At 38.2% G+C, this 21,667-nt stretch overlaps 1 protein-coding gene across 1 annotated transcript in view; it reads left to right on the forward strand.

Annotated features, from left to right (window-relative positions):
* Positions 1-20,989, forward strand: part of POC1B (POC1 centriolar protein B) — a 56,967-nt gene extending 35,978 nt beyond the window's left edge. The window contains 2 exon segments of the mRNA XM_074539643.1: positions 6,540-6,722; positions 7,924-20,989. Of these exon segments, the coding sequence (XP_074395744.1) occupies positions 6,540-6,722; positions 7,924-8,025 (285 nt within the window). The 3' untranslated portion in view covers positions 8,026-20,989.
* The last annotated feature ends 678 nt before the right edge of the window (positions 20,990-21,667 follow it).

The following is a 21,667-nucleotide window of genomic DNA, read 5'->3' on the forward strand; positions in this document are numbered from 1 at the left end:
AAGCCTTATTTAGGAGAAATCAATTGCATGTTGTAAAGTATATTCTTTTATTTTTTTCTCAGGAGTAAACATGCCTTCGAGAACAAGAAATGCCTCTGGGTTTGTTGATCAACCTCTTTTCATTGTAAATTCATGTTGAATGTGGATATACTGGGTGACTTTGAATGAGATAGAGGAAGTGCTGTCTTTTATATATAATTTAAGACTCTGTACAACAAAGTCACTGGTACCAGGTATCGTTTCTTTGTAAAGTTCAGTTAGACTTTTCTAGCTAGGTTTTGGTCTAAAGGCTTTCATTCAGTTTTTTTAGCTAGGGGAAAGAGCACAGAAAGGAGTCATGAGCAGGCAAGCCAGAAGAATTACTGTCATTTCTCTGATTAGGTACGTTCCTGGTGAAGATGCTCTACTCTCACTCACACCCTGCCTCCTTCCTCCCATGTGCTTGATGCCCTCTGTCAACCCCCACAATCTGCTATTTGAAGTACAGGGAGTTTGCCCACATGCTAGGAAAGTCCTAGGGTTTTTATACCTTTGTTTTTATTCATTAATGTTTGTAATATCAAAAATAGCAGAATATTCTATTTATAGTGGTAGAAAGGAGACCTTGTCCACATAGAGTTATTAATTTACTATATTACTTCCTTCTAGTAAGCGTTTCATTATATTTCCAGTTTCTGTTGTAAGTATTCCTCCTGCTCTCCTTTAACTTTTCTCTGACCTGGAATGGATAAGAAGTTCAAGCAGAGTTTGAAATACATTTTTTATAGGACTGTATGCAGGTAAAAAGAAACCATCATGGCAAATTTTTTTCAATTTCAGCCATAAGGTGTCCCCTTGGGTATGCATGCAAGCAGTCCAAAGTAATTTGCCTAAATTAAACTTGACTGCTTTATTTCATAATTGTAAATAGTAGGAAATGCTTCTATAGTGTCATGTTATTTCTCCTTAGTTTTGCAAAGCTTCTTGCTGAAGCTGAAGGTGTACTGGAGGTAATTGATTACCTTTTTTTGCCTTTCTTCTACGGGGTACATTTTTATATTTTGGTGCCTGTGGTGCAAGTGTTTTTATAACTTATGAAAGTGTTTGAATATAGTCTTCCTGAACTGTTACATTAGAATTGTCTTCCTGACAGGGGATTCTCACTTTGGAAATTGAACCTCCAATGATTTCTGCCTGGTTTGTTCTGGATGTTTATGAGATACTTTGAGGTTTTTTATTTGGTTGTTTTGTTGGGGGCTTTTTTTGTTTGTTTGTTGTTTTGTGAGGTTTTTTGTTCAGTTGGTTTTTAATTATCAATTCGTAACTTTTCACCAGTATTGCTTGTTTTTGCGGGGAAATACTTGGCTTTTTCTAAAAGTTTAAACTCATACAGACTGTGCAGGGTACTATTAATATTAGAAATTAACATCAATGAGCAAATTAGAAGAAATCACCTGGTTTTAACTAAAGTTTGTTACTGATGATTTGAGAGTTTAGAAAGAAGTATTTCGGCAATATTATTCATTTCCAACTGGATGCACTCAAATATACATGGACTTCTAAGAGGTTTTTATTAGAGAAATAGAAATAATTTTTTAATGGTTTTTGTGGAGAAAACAGGGGTTATTATATGTTCATTTTGGATGGAATATATGGAATATGGATATGTTCAATGGATGGAATACAGAGAAAATATTTTCGTTCTTTACTAGATTCTGTATATGTGGAATTATAAAATACTGAGTGCATTGGATGTACTGTTTTACAGGGTTTTCTCAAACCAGAAGCCTCACTCTGGGAAAAAGATGACATAAGAAAACTATGTAGTCAGTTTCTCAATATGTGTGTGAAAGGTTGCTTGTAAAATGTGATGTAATTTCTTTGCCTAGAACTTTCAGGATATCTTCAGATGTGCCTATGGTCAGGGGAGTTTATTATTTCATGCCATCGCAGGAATACTAAATTCAGTATAGCTGTCATCCTGATAGAAATAAATAAATCTGATTAATCAGACCATAGCTGTAAGTGCATCAGGATTTCAGTTAATTTTTACAGATAATTAGATAAAAAACTCCACCAAAGTAAGCTAAGAGTTTTCATTGCTTTCATTGTGCTGCCCTGGCTTCTATAAACTCAGTTAGCTTCAGGCTGAATTTGCTGTTTTCAAGACAAGTGTTATGCTCTTCCATCTAAGGTGGAAGTGCCTGTTTTGCTGAAGAGTAGAGTCTGATAGTTTGGCCTGTTTTATTGGCTGTGAGTTTGTAACCTGGTACCACTGCTCATGATCAGCCTCTAAACTGAGGGGTGTGCTACCTTCAGGAGTCCTTCCAGGTGTTTCCATGTCAGACTGGATGTGATGCACTTCTGTTAAGTGCACTTTAAGTTCTTTATTTCAGCTTGGGCATTTTTTTAAAAACTGGAGAAGACTCTGATGTGTAAGATGACATGAAAGACTTTGAAGTGTGAGAGTCTGCATTACAAGTTCTGAAAGCGGACTGCTCAAGCTAGAAGTGCTTAGTAGAACTTTGCTCTGGATGCACCACATAGTTTATCTGTATTTTACTGCTTGAATGCAAAACTTCATTAAAATTTGCAGATGAACAATTCCAGAGATACCTTATCAGATGACATGGGGCAGCAAGCCACAGTGGGCACATGGCAAGTTGTTGCTGTGCGTGCAAGAGGAGAGGAAATGAAGAGTGCTGTCATCAGCTGAAACTACAGGGAAGTTTTCTTCAGTAGGAGCTGATAAAACAGCATTTAACATACTCAGTCTTCGACTAATAGATCAGAGAGCTGTTTTATGTGGATCACTCATGGACTGAAAAACATAATTTCAAAGCAGAAGAAGTGATCTGTGAGTAATTATATCCTACAAAAAACCCAACCCCCTCAAAAACCAAAAACAACAGCAACAAAAAAACACCAAAAAACCCAACCAAAAAAAAAACCAAAAAAAAAAAAACAAAAAAGAAAAAAAACACCTCACAAAAAACACCCCCCCCCCAAAAAAAAAACCAGGCAAAAAACCCCCAACTCTTGAATGGTTAAATTTATCATTTCCACAGTGAACCATTTTTATATGAGGGTAAGTTCCCAAGAGGAGGAAAAAAGTAGTGATAATGATAGTACTGTTTCTCCTGAAAATTTCCCATGATTTCAAATAACCAAAATACACAGGAATTTAATATCTGGTAAAGTGGGACACTACTCTGTTATGCCTTTGCTCTTTGATCTGTTTGAGCTTAATGCTCTGCTAATGACTAATTATTTGTAGTTGTTTTAATCACAGTATCAGAAATATTTTACTATTAATAGGCAAATGTACCATGTGTTCAAAATTTAAAGGTTTAATTTTAAAAAGCAGACTATGCCAATTTTTGTGATTCATTAGGAAGCTTACCAATGTCACTTTTTTATAAGCACATCTTAACTATAAGATTCTAAGACATGCTTTTAGAAACTCTGGTCTGTAGTTTCCAAATTTGGAGCTCATAGAGGATGGAAGCCTGTTGATAGGCAATTGTGTGAGAGAGACTTGTATTTTTTCTTTTTTTCTTATTTCCCTTGAGGGATTTTTTTTAAAATTTCTATAAATAAAACTGCTCAGGCATCCTTATATATGGATGCATTTTACTCAGATTCTATTCTTAACAGTTATGAAGCAAAGGGAGGCTGGGATGCAGTGTTTGTGTCTATGTGCTGTGTGAATCTTTCATGGGAAAACGTTTGGGAACATGCAGAGGTGATAAGGTTATGTGTAAAGATTTTTCACAAATTGATCAAGTACCACCCACAGAGTTTTGGCTATTTTGCTTGACAGAAAACAAAGATGTGCAATTATGGTTTGCTGTTTGTGACATCATTTTATAAGCTAAATTTAATTTTCTGCTGAACATCCGCTGGTAATGTCATGGTAATAACTTCCTATTGATTAATTAAATCTGTTCCTTCTCCTCCTTATTTGTAACTTGCATGAAGTTGCCCAAATGTGAGTTTATGTTATTACTAATGGTCTGTGAATGGAAACACTGTACACATTTTAATTTTCTTCTCTGCTTTGCTCAGAAGTAACAATTTAAAATTGATTGCCTTATTAAAATTTATTCTCTCAAAATAAGCTATAGCTTTGACTCTCAGAATAGTTTGGGGTTTTTTTAATATGAGACATTTTTACTACATTGCTGATGACATACAGAATTGTTGCTTATGGCTTGGTAGCATTTCAAGTACTTTAGAAAGGGGCTAATTTGAAGAAAAGATAACATTTAATTCTTGAAACTTTTCATTTGAAACAGACTGAGTAGAAAGACTTTCTTTAAAAGGAACTTAAAGTGAAATGTGCTGAATAGAAGTGATGGACGTGAACTAACTGGTATCCAAAAGTAAAGGCAATCTTTGAGACTAGTGTCACTCCTTTACAGCAAGGTTTTGGCATTTCAGTGTTGTGTTAGACTTCAGCCATTTTGGACCTTTGCTGAGCTGGAGGAGATTGTAAAGTTAGATATTAGGAAAGGCTAAAATATAAAACAGATAACCTTAAAAGTATAGCAGCATACTTGATGTCTGATAGTATTTAAAAATGTCTCTACAAATTTCCAGACTATGATAACAATAACCATTTTGGACACAAGTTAGATAAGTTGAAAATTTGAAATGGTCTTTTTTCATTTCTCTTACAAATTTTGAAAGCTCAGTTATTTGCTTATCTTGTTTGAGTTTTGACAAACATCAAGGTCTTTGTCTTATTTCTGTAAATGCTTTTATGTTGTATTGTACTTCCAAATCTTTGAATATGTAGCAGAAAAATCTCAATTTGCTGCTTAACCCAGTAAATTATAAGAGGACTTTTCCATTACTCTGACTTGCAATGCTGGTGGCAGTTTACTGAGGTACAAAACATTCTTTCAGATCTATTTGTCTGATATATTTAAGTTTGGATCAATTTTGCTGTAGGAAAGAAGTGGTGAGACTTTTACTAGCTTAGCATTTGCTGTGTTTACTGAATTGATAGCTTTCCTCCTTTGGTTGAAATAATCCCTCTTGCTTCAGACTTTACCTGACAATGCTAGGATAACAGAAATCAGTGGAAGTGATGTCAGTGAATGCCATGGTACTATCAAACCTTGAGATGGCTTCACCTTGGCTTTGTAGCACCGTCAGTTAAGGTCTGAAGTACATGCCTGGGTATGTGCCCCTGTCTCTCCTAACCATGCTCTGCACTTCATGGGTTCTTGCCTGGGGCTTGAGACCTGTCCTACAGAATGTAACTGCACAATGGAACTTTTAACCCAGAGAGGATTGCAAGACTTCCTTTTTTGCTCTCTTACCTTACCAGAGTCTTTGCTTTCAGCTGTTTCCCACCACACAGGACTGTGCAGAATGGCACTGAGCACACAGGAATGTTATTGTGGATAATGCAGCAGTATAAGTTCACAATAATATTGATATGATTTAGTATTACTTAAAATTAAAATAGTTGATGTCTGATAGTATTTTAAAAAGTCTGTCATTTTTGCAGTACTTAAACCATCAGTCTCTGATCGTATGTGATTCAAAGGCAAGGTCAACTACATGTAAATCATTCTTGACAGAAACTCATCAACATATCTAGGTGATCTTGTAAAAGTCTGCTAATAATTCTGCCTAGCAATTTACATTCTACAAGATTATTTAGAGACTTAGGAGATTTTTTTAAAATGTTTGACAATTATTTTAGTAAGACTTGACTACTCAATTTATTTTAGTGTGTTAGTAAACTAAAATTGTCTGAAGATACAAGAAGTTTTTAAGGAAATCTCAATAAGTCATTAATTATTCAGATAAACTTGTTGTGAAGGACTTTCTAATGAATTAGTGATGATTTAACCTTTCATGACTCAAAAATACCATTAAGAACTTCAAGGCACAGACAAAACCAAATTGGTTGGGAAGATCATGCTCTCTCACTTAGCCTGAAGCAAAGTTTACACATCAAAGTTTTTTCTCTCAACGTTGCATTGTGTGGATCTTCTCTGTTGTTTCCTTCTCCCATTTTCTGAAGGAATCAATTTTTCAAAAAGTACCATCACTGAACAAACAGCTGAAAACTACTTTTTTAAAAAGCTGAAATAAGAGGTTAGTTCATACTAAACAAAAGTTTCATACTATGAAGTTGGAAGAAGCGCTTGTGGTTGTCTAGTAACATACGGATTTTTCATCTGTATGACTACTCTGAGTGAATTTCTTCGTCAACCAGGGCTGTCTTTTTGAAGAAAATGCCCCTCATTAATTGTATTTATTCAAGCCCTAGTGGTACAGCACATAGCTCTTCGATCGTATGTACCTGAAACGTGTACCTAAAAACTGCTAAGATTTCCCTTATTGCCTCATCCATCACAGATGGAATTCTTGGAATTCTCTCTTAGGTCAGAAAAAATTGAAGTGTTACGAATTGAACCTGGTACAAAAAGCAAATCTGAGAGTCCTCGTGTGGATGCATATATATACACACATATACACACTTCACTTAAATAAAGACAAAGGCAGCTGAATCTTCAAATTATGTTTCTGTATTCAAGAGCGATGGCAGAAGTGAAGAACTGCCGAGTCCCTGTGATTCTCCCTCAGCAAGAAGTTCAAAAAGGAAGGCAGAGAGTGAGAGTGGGTCAGCTGTGCTTAGTGTGGAGCAGCCCAGAGGCATCTCCTCCTCCGTGGACTGGGCTTTGGACCACATTGTGGGCCAGCTGGAGATGCTAACTGTAGTAAGTATGCAATAACAGGTGACACTTGCAGTGCAAAATGACAGTGCTATCAAAGGCAGCAGTAGCCTGGAGTCATGTTCATAAATCAGAACATTGAAGACTATGGGGTTATTTTGAATAGTTATATAGTCAAGTGACTGTTTTGGTGTTTTCCTTTCAGAAGATATTGATTGCATGTATTGGGTTTGCCAAAGTGAAAGCTTCCTGGTACACAACCATGAAGATTGCTGCTGTATTTTTAACTCTGGCTGAAGAGATCACTGTTTTTCAGTAATGAGATCTGGGTAGTTTAGTCAGAAGCCAGTTATTTAGCAGACATTCCAGCTGGAACAATCATGCACTAGCAAGGGATGAACAAAGTAAATTGGCAATGTACAATTAAATCCCTTTCCCAACTTAGTGTGTGAGGTGTTGCCTTAGGTAGGAATCCAAGCAGTGCAGTAAGTCCTTGTGCCAATGAAACTGCACAAATTCTCAGTCTCAGTCAGTGACTCTGAGTCGCTTGTTTGCAAATGCTCAATACATTTTTTTAGTCCAGATTTAGCTTATATCTTCAGAAACTTCTTTGTAGTCTGTAATATATTGACATTAAATCACTTCAAAATGGAGCAGCTAAGGGGTTTTTTTCCTGCATTCTTTTGCAATATATATGTTAAATAGGAAGAAACAGTTTTTCAGAAATATGGAGTCCAGTCATGAGGTGGAAATTAATTGTGTAGTAAGTTGTAAAAGAAACTGCCAGCCTGGGTCCAAAAACCTACTTCTTCTGCTGAAGATAGTATCATGGAGAATAAATGCCTTTTAATAGTATATTTTTTTTCTCACTTCCTGTTCTTGGGGATGCCTTAAAAGTTTCTTTTAGTTTTTTAAAGATATCATTTGTGGTCACAGGGATGGCTGTTTTTCTATTGGAATATGGATGCAACTTTCACATAGTATTTCAGAGTACTTTACATTATACGTGCATGAATTTCTCTTTCTCAGTGAAAACGTTTTGTGAAAACAAAAGGCCTTTAGACAATCTACATGGAGGCAAAGCCTTAATTTTTAAATACAGTTGTAAATAGTGGAATAGCTAAGGAGAAGCCATCTTATAGTATTTTTTCCTGTTGAGTTAAAATTACTTTTCTTATGTTGCACACTTTTATAATACTGTGTGAATAATATAAACTCCATTAAAATTATTCTCTTCTTCATGCAGACCATTTCAGTCCTGGAAGAACGTCTTACTTGTACAGAAGATAAATTGAAAGAATGCATAAAAGATCAGCAAAAAATGTTGCTTAAGGGAAAACAGAACTAATAAAAGACGAAAATGAGCTATGTTGATGAGTATGTTTCATAAAATCACAAGGAATGTTTCTTCCCTGGATTTTGCTATAAGCAGAAACATCAAATCAAAGTAATAAAAATGGAAGAAATAAAAAAAAAAATCAAACATTGGTAGCAAGCAGATATTCTGGTTATCTATTTAATGAAGTGTAACCCAATCAAAACTGCAACTTCCTAAATAATTTTCATTGAACATTTCAGAACTCTTACTTCAACCTAACAAGATATTTGTATATAGCTAAGCCACTAACTACGTATTTTTAGATGAATAGCAGTTATTATGCAGATTACCACTTTGCAGATTTTTAAACTCAGTCAATGATGTTTTTAAAAATAATGTTCTTTGTGCTAAGACAACATTACTGAAACACCTAAATTAAGTAAGACATAATACAAAAATGCCGCAGGTGTTCTTTGTCCCTTACATATTCTCAAGTGTTTTACCAAAAAATAGTGTGCTGTTCTTTATCTTCTCAACATTTTAGTAATGATTGCAAGAAGATGTTGTGTGAAAACTTTTAGTTACAAATGCAGGAATTAAGTCACTTTAACTTTGAAGCTATAATTGCATCTATGTGAATCCAGCTGCAAAACATGAGTTTTGATGCACTTGAACGCTTCTGCTTATCATATCCCCATCAAAATTCACTTTTCATATTTATAAAAAACAAAAATGAGCTTTATACTTCTGAAGAATATGTTTGGACCAAACACAAAAATTTGCAAAATCTAGGTCATAAATACAAAAGATTCTTATCCCATAAGAATGTCCACGTGTGCTCAAGCTTTGCATGCTGTGAATGTACTTGATCAAGTAATGCATTGTGAATGCTGACATAAGTCAGGAAAAACTTTGCAGTGTATGATGATTTGAGTTTTATTTTTAATAAAAATGCAATTCTTAGAAAGATGATTTTGGGTCTTATTTAAAGGAAAACATTTATTTTCTTTGTCTATTTTTTAAAATGTCAATTGCAGAACACGTGTGGTAAGTCCACAGTCAAAACTAGGTAATCATACATTTCTGTAACTTTACATGTCTGTTGAAAAATAGGACACTTGGAATGGGGAAGCACTTTAATCCAATTCTCACCTGACTCTATATAGATAAAGCCCATTTCCCAGGCTGAACCTCATTTACATCAGCAGAGTTCAACTTTAGTACACAAGCTCACTGTGTAAATATGACTGCAGCTCAGGCCACAGAAATGTGAAGTCAATTTTTCTTGTATAACTTATTTTCTCTTTCAGTAACCATCTTCAGATCGCCAGACATCATCTCACTTCCTTTGTTAACTCTGATTTTTACCAATAGGTACTCAATATTTGCAGCTCAGTCTTGAGTTCTGCTGGTTATGGCAAAGAAGTAATCTCTTATAAAATTTTTGGATGTAACTGTTTCTAGGCAGCATCCTGGCCACAGATTTTTGTCAGAGGATGGTCAAATGTATTCCAGCCTGACCTTTGATTATGCAATTGTTTATACTACTACATAACACAAAGTTATATAAATGTTGTCTTTTGGATCATATGTACTTCACTTTATGAATTTGCAAATACTTTTGTGGTTTTTGCTTTTTCTTGTCTCCATTAGAAGAGACAAAACCACGTAGCTATTAAAATTTTTGCTTATTTCCTGTTATCTCTTGGTGGACTATATATATATATATGTCTTAAATCTGCAGATTTTTCTTTTAAGTTTTTTTCAGGATTATTTAATCAATAAGATGTGGATATTTATTTTACTTCCATATTTTGAAATAAAATCTCTACTGCATTTTTCCCTTCTGCCTTAGCTCCTGTCTCTAATCCCTCTACCTTTTCAGTACCTATTATCTGGAGCATTTACTACTTAATCCAGTTTATTCCTCCGTTGTTTGTGCATCTGGTGAGCCAACATAACATTCCCAAATTAAGACATGTTATTGTCATTCTGTTGGGTGGTCTGCTGATACTGAAACTCAGCATGAGGACACTTGGGAGGATGTCTGGTCATGGTTGGTTGAAAACATGATGGATGTATTTTCCTCAAGGTGTGATGGCTTTCCTAAAACACAGCCACAACCATCTAACATGTTTCTTTTCAAAAAGCATTGATGTGGGCTAGTTCTCTTATTCTCTTCATCCATATAACTTGTAATAAGGTTTTGGAACAGAAATACTTCCTTTAAAAGCACCTGCCAAGGCTGTTAAACTGTCAGAAGCACTTACTCTAGGGTTTGTACTCTGTCAAGTTATTGGTGATTTGACTAATTTGAATTACAAAACTAGAGGAAAATGACTGCTGTTTAGTCTTAGTTGTGCTTTTGCACTTTGTGAAAAAATAATTGCATGGATCTTATAATTATGAAAATTAGATTTGTATTGGAGACTGCATTGAAGTACTGGTAGCCCAAACTTGTTCTAAAGAAGCTGAACAATGTACCTGATGCAGTACAGTTTCCCTCAGGCTAAATTATCCCTCTGATACTAAATATAAATAGGCCCCCCTGCTGGAGAAAGACTGCTTCCAGCTTTCAGGCCTGCTACTGCAAAAATGGCTCAATTACTTCTTAAAATAATGACATGTAGTAGATCCCCAAGGTTTGTGTGTTGAGGGAGAGAAGGTGGTGGCAGCAATAGTTGTTGCTGGGAGACTGTCTCTGGAGAAACTCAGTTTCAAATTCCTCAAGTGTCAAAGCATTCTGCAGCAGCTCAGCAGCTCATTGCAACGTATTTCAGCAGACATTTCAAACTAAAAACGCTCTTCCAAATTGAAAGAAATGCTACCAATTGTTACTTCAGCATTCACTTTTTGATATTGATATATTTTTTATAAATTTAGGATTTTTGAAAACCAGTTCCCAGAGGTGAATGCATCTAAACAATTCCCTTGTCCTTGGGGGATTGTTGTTTCTTGCTTTTATGTAAGATAATCATTAGTTTTTTCATTATCATCTTCATGGTGAGAAATCTAAATCTGTAGCTTTAAATTTTGGTCATATTAATCTTTTAGCTGGAAAAAAGGTTGGTAGAATAGGTTCTCATTGCCGTTTTAGGATGTCCTGAACACATCCATATAGAATGAGAGATTTGAAAAATACAACTTACCATCTTTATTTATGTCTCTTTAAATAAATAAATAAATAAATATGCAGTACTATTTTAGGGTAGTGTTCTTTTTTCTTCCTGGAAGGTTTTTCACAGTGTTGCTGAATTATTTTAATTGCCGTATCACAGCACAAAACCACTCTTGATTTTTCTACTGAGTGACAGTGGCCAGGATGTGGCTATTTCCAGGGACATAGGTTTATGTAACCCGTTTACCTTGTAGGACTTGTAAAAATCAGAAATTCTGTACTCATTGCCCCAAACAATTAATGAATATGTATGTTCACATTGGATCCAGGAACAGTATGTTTTTGTCAGAGTACCCCCTCAGGGACTTTTGCACGCTTCAGATGCATAATACAATTGAAGCTGTTTCTTTGTGAGAAAATAGGTTAATGACTTGCCAAAAGGCAGATGTTAATTGGAAAAAGTGCATACAAGTCCTTTTCTTTACAATGTATATGGGTTGCATTTGTTAGGACTTGCATCCAAGAACAGGTGCAATTTCAATTGACTCAGCTAACAGGATGTGCTGAGTGCACTCCTCACCAATTTCACCAGAAATTTTAAATCCAGCAGAAAAAAAGAGTTTCTAAATTAGTCAGTGAGTGATAAGCTGCTTTTATTTTCTGTCATAGAGCATATTTATAACTTAATATTGTACCTACAATTAAACATCTTAATAATATGAAAATAAAATCTTTGATTGTTTAATGATGTCGCATTTTACTGTTGAGCACTGGTACCTTACATGAGACAAAATGTGTCATCCTTTCTAAATTGTTTCTTTTTAAGACAGTCAGGAGTTTTAGACAAGGTACCACCAGTGTAATTGTAAATAAAACTTAAAGCAGAAAGATTGTCTTTTTCACTAACACGTTTCCTGCCATGAAGCTACACAATCAGGTCAAGGTCTTTGTCTTGCCTTGCTTCATTTTCCCACAGTTCAGAAGCAAAAGTTAATGAAGCAGGTGGAAAAAAACCAACTATCTGGGTGTATCAGGGTTAAAAGAGCTGCTGTTGGATGGTTTAATAGTTCTGTTCAGAGGTCTCTGGGAATTTCTATGCTACTCATACAAGTCCACTGCACCAGGAACTTTGGTTTGGATCCATATGCCTAGCCTAAACTCATCCTTCAAAGTCTGAGGAGGGCTGGATGTGAAATTCCTCTGTCTGGGATGTATCAACAGTCTAAACCAGTGCAGAAAAATCTAGTTCAAGATGGCCCATTGGCATTGATGAGGGTGCTGGTGGTTGGGGTTATATGATTTTCCCATGCCTGTAGCAAGGACCTGCTCAGTGCACTTGCAGAAGCAGGAATTAACTGAGAAGAAATACTGAGAGTGTCAATGCCATATAAATATAGAATTCTGCAACTCTCAGTAGCAGTTAGGTTTGTAAGTCCATCTATGGCCTGTGTTCTTAGAGACCTGCCTAAAAAAGAGGGACCTTATTTCTCTTCAGAGCCACTAAAGAGGAAACAATTGCCAAAAGAGAAAAAGGAAAGACAATCACTGACTCTTTTTCATCCACTTGTGCTTTGTAATGTAATGAGATAGTAGCTCTGTCTTGGGTTTTTATCTCCTCCTAATCCCCAGAGGAAATCCCTGCTCCTTTTATAGAGATAAAACCTTAGCTCACAGAAGGTAGCAAGAGCTGGGAGTCTCTGTGCTAAAGGGTGTCACTAAACCCTCTTCTGGCCACAGTAGTGAAAGCCAAAGGCCTGCAGTGCTTACTCCAACACCTGCATTGAATGTCTATTCTCCCTTAAAATTCAGGAAAATATTTATAATATTCATGAGCAAAGCTCATGTAATGTTTGTGTAAATCTGCTCTTTACTGGGACCTCATGAATAAGTGTCAGAGAGACAAAAGTCTGGGAAGGTCAAGGCAGTAAAATTCTTTCTCTGATTTTTTCTAAGGAAGATTCAGGTGAGCCATATGCACAAAGTTCTGTTGCTTTGTGCTGCCTTCATCTTGCACATCTCACAAACATTTACGATGAAATGGGCTTGGGTGATAAAAATAACAGCAGCAGTTCTTTCTCATGAGTGCATTGGTTGAATAGTTTTTGATTAATATTTTCATTTCATGATACATGCTGGGACTGCAAGACCCAGGATATTTGCTAAAGCCTAAAAGGAGTAATTTGAAAGAGAAAGATGAGATGGTTGGTGATGGTTTCTGACAATGTCCAATTTCTGCTCTGACTACTTGGGGATATTCTGTTAAACTTCACTTGATGCCACACCTAAAATTTGATGTTGTGAGCAAGAGCAGGCTTTAGCCCTTAATCTTAAGACTTGAAAATTCTTGTACTTCCCAAAACCAGCTCTCACTTCTAAGAAAATTACCTAAATGTGTTAAAATGTGATTAATTTTTCAGTTAAGTAGTGAGTCTAATCAAGCAAAACGTAGATTATATTTGATTGCATGTAACTATACTGAGTGATTTCAGTCTGCTCTGATGTTTCTCTGCAGCTTCACTGCTGAAACACTGTGAGCTTTTGTGCAGCTTCTGCAATCTATTCAGTATAGACCTTGCCTATAAATAGCTGCATTATTGAAAGACTGTGAGAGGTTCATTAGAGAAGTTGTGAAAGTCTCCTTCGAGCCAGGGCTGATATGGTACCACTCCAAATTACCAAAGATTTTCAGCATGTGGGTAAGACTCAGCACGAAGCTGGGCATTTGGCCATGGAGCAGCAGCGACGGCCCCCCTCGAGCATTCCCCCATCAGCCCAGCTGCAGGCTCTCACAAAACACAGTGCACTTCTTGCTGCCTCTGGACACAGGGATGAGAGCACAGCATCTGGTCACACGGATCTTGTCCCAGACCAAAGGCAGGACACAGCCAGGGCGTGTGCTGGGGGCCAGGGTCGCAGGACATCCTGCCAATGCCCCTCCCCACAGCCAGGGAGATTAGTCACCTTAAAATCACACACAGGCAGAAGGGCTTTGCTGACTCAATAGGAAGTCACTGCCTGAAATCAGTGGGACTTCTCACGTGATTGAATTTACATGCTGCAAATGTCTTAATCTTGTGCACTGTGTTTACATACCTGTGGGGCAAAGAAAGAAAGTTTGAATTGCAGCTGATGTCTGTTTCCATTAACAGTACGCGAAAAACAAATATGGTCTCTAACTTGAGCTTCTGGTTAGTTTAAAAGGGTACTGTGCTATTTATCTCACAGCTATCTGAATTAGACCCTCCTAGGTCTGGCTCTGGTTCTCAGGTTAATGAAGAGAATGTAGGACTAGGTCCCCAGTTTCTATGCAGACCTTCTCCTACACCTTTTGGGTTCTCCTTTAGAAGAGATGCTAGATCAAGAGAGGCTTCCAGTATCACTCAAAACCGTAAAAGAGGAAATATGCCTCATCTTGTCTTTTTTTATTTGAAGAAGAAAAATGCTGTCAACCAGCCAGGTAACCCAAGTTGTGTATATATTTTCTACATTTCTCTCTTTTCTCTAAATGCTCTAGTTAGAAATTTCAAAGTGAGAGAGTTATGTCCTTGTTACAGAATATGTATTTGGGGGAGAAGTTATCAATATTTTCTTATCTAATGGACTTGGTAGGAACAAGGAGGAATTAATAACTAACAACCCGTAATATCTGAAAAATCCTATTCAGAAGGGAAAGATGATGGATAAAATAAAATTGCTCCATCTTCACCCAAAACTCACCGTTACTTCTGTGTTTGTGTACATTGTAGGGTAACAAATCTGAGCCTTCAGCACTTGTGGAAGATCAGACTGAAATGCTCAAGAGCTCATTTTTAAGATTTGCTCCATGTAAGGAGTCACTTACAAAACTATATATAATGTAGCCTGTTAATGTTAGCTATGGCACACCCAGTTTTTTTCCTCTTCCTTCTTTTTTTTCTTTTCCTTTTTTATTATGTAAGGAAGGATTATGCCATCAGGAGCAGGGGCTGGGAGGTTTCTGTCAGCCCAGGTTTTTGTCAGAGAATGCCAATTTGTCGTAAGCAAAATGTTTTGCAGAAGCGTCTCTGTTTGAATGCACTTCCGATGAAACACAGGGCAGGTTTCCATCACAAGCCCGCCTGACTTCCTGCCAGCTTGCCTGGCAGCTCTCCAGGCTCCACGGCTCCAGGATGGCTCTGGACTGAACCTGCCATTCTTCCTGACTTCTTTTACTTATTTTTTGACTTTTTTTTTTTTTTTTTTAATTAGAGGGGAAAGGTCTTGACAGAAATACACATTGGCTCTGCTTGGCTTTTTCTGGTTGTCTTGAATTAGACATTTTGATAAGTAAGGACCTTGCATAGCCCTGTCGCATGTTTTATTATGTGGGAGACCCAGGGCAGCTTTCCTCCCTTCCCGAGAAGCTGCTCCAGTTAAAATGCCTTGGAAGAGAAATATTTTTCATATCACACTGAGCTTCATTTCTGAGCATTTTCAGGAGACCTCCCAGTGCCAATATTGTCTCTTCTATTTTCTAAAATGCCCACTTGCCTTGTGGTTTCTTCATGCTAGCAGTGTCCTTCAGCACTGTCTCCTTCACTCACTTCCAGGCCAGTTTCTGGGACAGAGGCTGACTGTCTTCTGGTCACTCTGGCTGCTGGAATTGTGGATGTGAGGTGGTTTCTTGGGACACAGAGATATATTCTTGAAAGCCACCTCGGTGGCCAGCTGCTGGTGGTTTGGCTGCTGCTCCCTGGTTTATATCTGCTCCATCTTCCCTTGGAGCCAGAGATATTTCTGTGAGCTTCAGTCTGAATCACCTGGGGGTGTTGGATGTTTCATTCCTTCTCTTTAATGTGGGGTTATCTGAGGACAGGGCCTTGTGCAGGCATGTGTTGGGATCCTGGGGGCTCAATGGGTGAAGCAAGATGTGGAAGGCAGATAACTTCCCTTCCACCTCAGGGCTCATGTCATAGGCAGTCACTTTTATCTGCCTTTGTACTCCAAACTCTTAACCTCTAACAACATCCTATATCTGTTTTTTAAATTCAGTTCATAAGCATCAGTATGTTGAGTGTGTCTGTGTACCTGGGTTACCTTGGCTTTGAAAAGCATTTGACTGAGGAGAACATTTGGTCAACATCAAGAAGATCTGATGATTTAACCTCTGAAGTTGGGTTGGGCTTGGTGTTATCAAGCAACAAAATCCAGCTGCAAGCATCATTTCAATATTCTCTTTAAGCATTAGAGTGTATCATTTTTTCCAGACCTTTTAGTTTTAGTTTCTCAATCAGTGACCCATTACATCCAAATGTAGATTGCTCAAGAGGCTGGCACAGCCAACAAGATCAGCCTTATATTGCTGTCAAAGCATGACCAGGAGCTATAGAAAGAATTGGGAAAGAAAGTTATGTCCTCCTGTGCAGTTTTCTAGGCAATGTTGTAAGTCCTGCCAGACCTTGAAACTTCCAAGGAGAAGAGGCTTCAAGTTTTCAGGGTGTGAGAGGAAGAGACAATGCCAGCAGAGGCTGAATGCAGGCAGAGAGAGATAGGGAGAGGAAAAAGATAAACCCCATTCTGCTTAAATGCAGCCTCTCGTAATATGGTTGTACAGTCCTCACAAATGGACTGACAAGCTCTGCCTCCTTCTGCACTAATTTTGTCATGCCTGTATTTCCATTCTTCCAGAGTCCATCAGTTCTTTGCTTATCTCTTCTGCTCTGTGTTTTCATCCTCTATTCTCTCCCATCCTTTTCCTCTGAAAAAATATTTTGCAACCTTCAATTACTGCCCTTGGCTGAAATCTTGTTGGGCATATCAGGAAATTTTCTACATCACTCATGGGTGGAGTTTCCCAAAAGCATCAATTTGGTATTAATGCTGTATAAACAATGGGCCGGTCAAACCCTGAATATCATGAGGCAACCTCAAAATGTTGTGCCTTCTTGCAGATTTATCTCATGGTTACCTCACATGACAGAGCCAGCATGATCCTCACAGTCACACAGCAAAAAGTGACCATGGGCATAACCTCAGCATATGCCAGAGAAACCTACCTCATCTTCAGGTATTTCTTTCCATTGGCCTGGAGCATCAGGACTAATCCTGTTCAGTAGAGGTCTGTCCAAGCAGCCATTAAGAAGTTCTGGTGGGTGACAGAAGTGTAGCCACATTTTCAAAGTTGCATGTGAATTATCAAGCTCACTTCTGCCAGCTGTCATGGTATAACAAGGTGTATAATAATGATCTTGTTTGCAACAGCTATGGAATCCAGTTTGAATCTTGTCTGTAAGAGGATTTTAAATAAATATTACAGTTCATACAGCACTAATATGGCTTGACATAGAGAATCACTTAACTCATTTGGGAGCTCCTATTCCTGGTTAGGAAAGCAGTGGACAAAAGCTCATATAATTCAATCACAGACTCGGTGTGCCACAAATAGCCATCCTTTCCTGCATTTCTTCTTGCAAGAGGCTGTTTGCATACATTTTGCAAAATTTGAATTAAATTTTCCATGCTAGTCATCCTTTTCAGGATGAATTTTTCTAGAAATTCTCTGCCTTTTGAAGGAATAAGATAATACATGACCTCCCCCTTTAGACCTTTGCTTTAGCCTTTCTGGCATCAGAAAACGTAAAGATGCATAACTGGTGCAGGAGACATTTCTTCTGAGCACAAAGGCAGGCAGCTCACTGAAAGCTGTCACAGTGAATGAGCCAGGCAAGACCAAATGCAGCTACAGTGGGACCCAGACTAGCTCAGCATGGAGATGAGACTGGAGTAAGGAGATGAAAGATCTGAGAAACACAGAGAGGCTTGGGACTGGACAAGACCCTGAGAAGTCTGGAGGAGGACTGAGGAGATCTTAGTGTTGGGAGAAGCCAGGCTTGGGGCAAAGGGAGGAAATGGCTCTGGACCATTAGGTCCTGTTTCTTTCCTCTTGTTGTACTAAACAGCTATTGAGGCACTTGCTTAGTATTTTCCCCAACTGCTCACTTTCCCTGTGGCATGAACAAGCATGGAGGTTAACACCCTGCTTGTGTTGTTGATTTCTTTACCTGTTCAAGAGGCAAAGATCAATGCCATGAATCTAAAAGCATAAAGAAAATACATACAGAGAAAACGATCTGGAACTGTATGCTTAAGTCGTTTTACTAAGCCAACTTTTGAGAATAGAATTTTATCTCTGCATTTGTATCATCAGCCTGGCAGCTGTACTCTGTGTAGGAAGCAGTGGGATGGTGCTCTGAAAAGCCTGGCAAGGAGGGGGATGTAAAACCCAAAACCTGGAGACTGCAAAGTTATAAGGAAGTGTTTTGAATTCTCACTGAGATCTGAGATGCCCTACAAGGAAGAAAGCAACAGAGTTTAAATCAAGAGACAAAGAAAAGCAATGCTGTGGTTATAGGTCCAGTCAATAGCTTTTATGTCAATGGGAAGATGAAGAGCACAAGGAAGGACCTTGTGAAAAGTAGACATGAGAAAAAGCTGAAGTTGCCTGTTCTCCTGCCCAAGAAAAAGATTCTGCTATCTATTTAACAATGGTTTTATAGACCATGTGTATTTGTTGCTCTTCCTATTTGATTTTATAATGGCAAGTGCATCCTTTTCCATTTTTCAAAACAATTTTAGTGCTTGCAGATTGATTCGCCACATTAACATTCCCTCCCCATCTCTGTCCATTCAGCCTCTAATGAGTAGCTCTTGCTGCCTTCCTCTCATGTACTCACATCCCCACTAACTCCAAAGTCTTTTCCAATCTTCCAAGCACCCTGCAGCATTTTCCCCCTGCCCCCTTTTTCAGCAATGGTACTGAGAAGGTACCTTGGCTGCTGTGCCTGCTTCTCCATGCCTGTTGGAGGTAGAAAATCCTGCTCACTTTCTCAATGCTCCTCCTGCTGTACTGCTCAAGCACAGGAAGCTCCATATCTGGGAAAAGTGCTGAGCTAAGCACAGCATCATCAGGGAGCCTAAAAGATTTGATTTCCTGCAAAGCCCAGCTTGGCCACTGACAATGTTTGACCTCGAGCTGGGTCTGTTGCTTCTCAATTTGCTCCCTTGGAGTCCCTGGCAATGTGTGCATGCCTGGCTGTGTGGTGAGGGGAGACAGGGTTTTCTTTAAAGCACATGGTGAGGGTTTGGAGTTGCAGCCTCAGGTAGATGCAGGAGCAAAGAGAAAGGAAACCTGCTCAGTGAACTAGAAATTCCCACACTCTGTTGTCAAACATGCTTGTTCACTGGTGTGGAAAAGGTAAGCTGAGAAGAAGACAAATGAGTTTGAATGCATTTTAATTGGGATTAGGGGCATATGGCGTGGTGTCATTTGTTTTCCTCTTCCTGCTCTGCAGTGGGGCTCTAATACCTTTACACATTTGCCTTGATTTGCCATGTCAAAAGAAAAGACAGCAACTGGCTTTTTTCTCCCCTCTTTTGGGGCCATGCTAAAAGCTCTCACTTTGCACTGAACTTTGCCAAAAGAACAACCATGATTTTTAGAAAAAGTGCAGCCAGATCACAAAAACAGATTAAGCAGCTCTGACTTATTTTTATTAAACTTTTCAGCTGCTCCTTGGAGGAGCTTTGCTATTTTCCAGTAGCAGGAAGGGATGGATTAAAGGGGAGAGAGGAGACATGATGGACACAGTACCACATGTACATAATTCTCCAGCAGCTGGATAGTTAGGTTTTATTGTTATGATAGTATATTTAGTGTTTTGTTAAAAGCTACTTGGGGAGCTGTTTCCCTTGTTGTACACTAGTTTGATAGATGTAAGGTTCAGACATAAGCCTTTAATTGTGCCCAGCATCACCGCAAAAGCAATTTCAGCTCTCTCCTCTGTCTCATGAAGCATCTTGAGATGCTCTGCATTTGAATGTGAACAAGCTATTGTTTAGCATGCCTTTAAATCATTACAGAAATATTCTGTAGCATCCACTGGGGAAGGCTGCTACCATCTGTCCTGTTCATTTCTCACAGTCGCTTTGGGAACCAGGGCCAGCAATCACAGAAATTTTGTTTAAAGGTTAAGTACAGAGTAGCATGATCTTCATACACTCTGAAAGCTAATCATGGGTGAAAGTGTTGCTCAGAAACATTTAAAGAGGAATGCAAAGCTTAAAGTTAAGCATCTTTCTCAACCTTCACATAAGTGAAGTTTCCACTCTTTTTCCAAAACTGTGTATGGCACAGTATAGGATTTGCAAGGGACTTACAAGCAGAGCTCACTTCAAACAAAATGTCTCTAACAGTGTTGTAGTCAGTCTCCTCCTGGCACCCCCAACACAAGGGCTCTGCAATAGACTGTGGCTGCCTCAGTGCCATGGCATCACAGCCTGACTCAAACTCTAAGTCTGTAGCTTCTGGAAAAATGTCAAGCCTATTAGTTTTCTTTTGAGAAATAGGTATTTTTTATTATGGCATAGACTTGCAGAAAAAGTATAACATGGTGTCTAATGTTTTTCTATATATCCAATATTTGATGCTATTGTCCCAGAGTTTCTGTTTCAAATAATGACGGAGGCAAAAAAAGAAAAAAAGTTGTATTAAATTTACATCAAAGGAAAGCTGGGGGAGCAGAAACATGAATAACAAACACATGCATAATATGATTCTGAACAAAGAAACCTGTGCTGCCAGTGCAGGATGGGCTGTGTGGGAACACATGTGTGTCATTGTAGTGTATGGCTAACACATGTGGGGTCATCCAGACATGCTTGGGGGCAGCTGTCATTACTGTTTGAAGGTAAATTTGATAGAATATAATTTGTAGGTACTGTGGCAATGTCTGCAATTTCATCTTTATAGCATGGTTACCACAGTCCTTTATGTGTTATCCAGTACAAACTTCCCTATATAGGGTGTGCCAAGGGGACAGTGTATAGAATATGAAAAAAAAAAAAAAAAAAACAGATAATTACATTCTGAAGTAGTTCATGCACATCTTTAAAATGAATGGAAAAAAATCATTAAATTATAATGAATTTCACTCACTAAGAGCTCCACAGCAGTTCTGCATTTTTTCTTCTTCATCAGCTTGCAAATTTCCCAGCAATGTTCCTGGTGAAATGCAGAGCATGGCCAAGGAACACAGCTCCACATGGAAGTGTTTGTCTAGAGCAACTGGAAGGTTCTTGGTTCAAAGCTCTTCCACAGAAACTGAGGACATGCTAGTCTTAAAAGGAGGTTCCATTATTGTGGAAGTGATTTGGTACTTTATACTTGTTACACAAAAATAGGTATGCTTGACATTTTTCAGTAATATTCCTGTTTTGGCTCAGTTTCACCAGATATTTGAAATCTTGAACAAAGAGTGCCTCTTACTCTGAACACATTTTTGCTTTCCTTTACAAGCAGCTCTGGCCCCTGTCCTGCTGTCCTTCATGTCACCCTCAAACGAAGGCAGCACTGCACTGACTGGCTGGCCTTTATTTTGGGATTGTCCAAATGTTCAGCACCCGTAACACTGCAGCAGATTTTCAGCAGCGGGCAGCCATCAGTCATGGTAATTACAGTTTAGGCCAAATTCACAAAAGAGCTTGGCATACTGCCCCAGATCTGGTCCCAGACGCGGATACATAATGCTTGCCTGCAGG

The sequence above is a fragment of the Zonotrichia albicollis genome, chromosome 4 (genome assembly GCF_047830755.1).
Source record: "Zonotrichia albicollis isolate bZonAlb1 chromosome 4, bZonAlb1.hap1, whole genome shotgun sequence".
Lineage (NCBI taxonomy): Eukaryota > Metazoa > Chordata > Aves > Passeriformes > Passerellidae > Zonotrichia > Zonotrichia albicollis.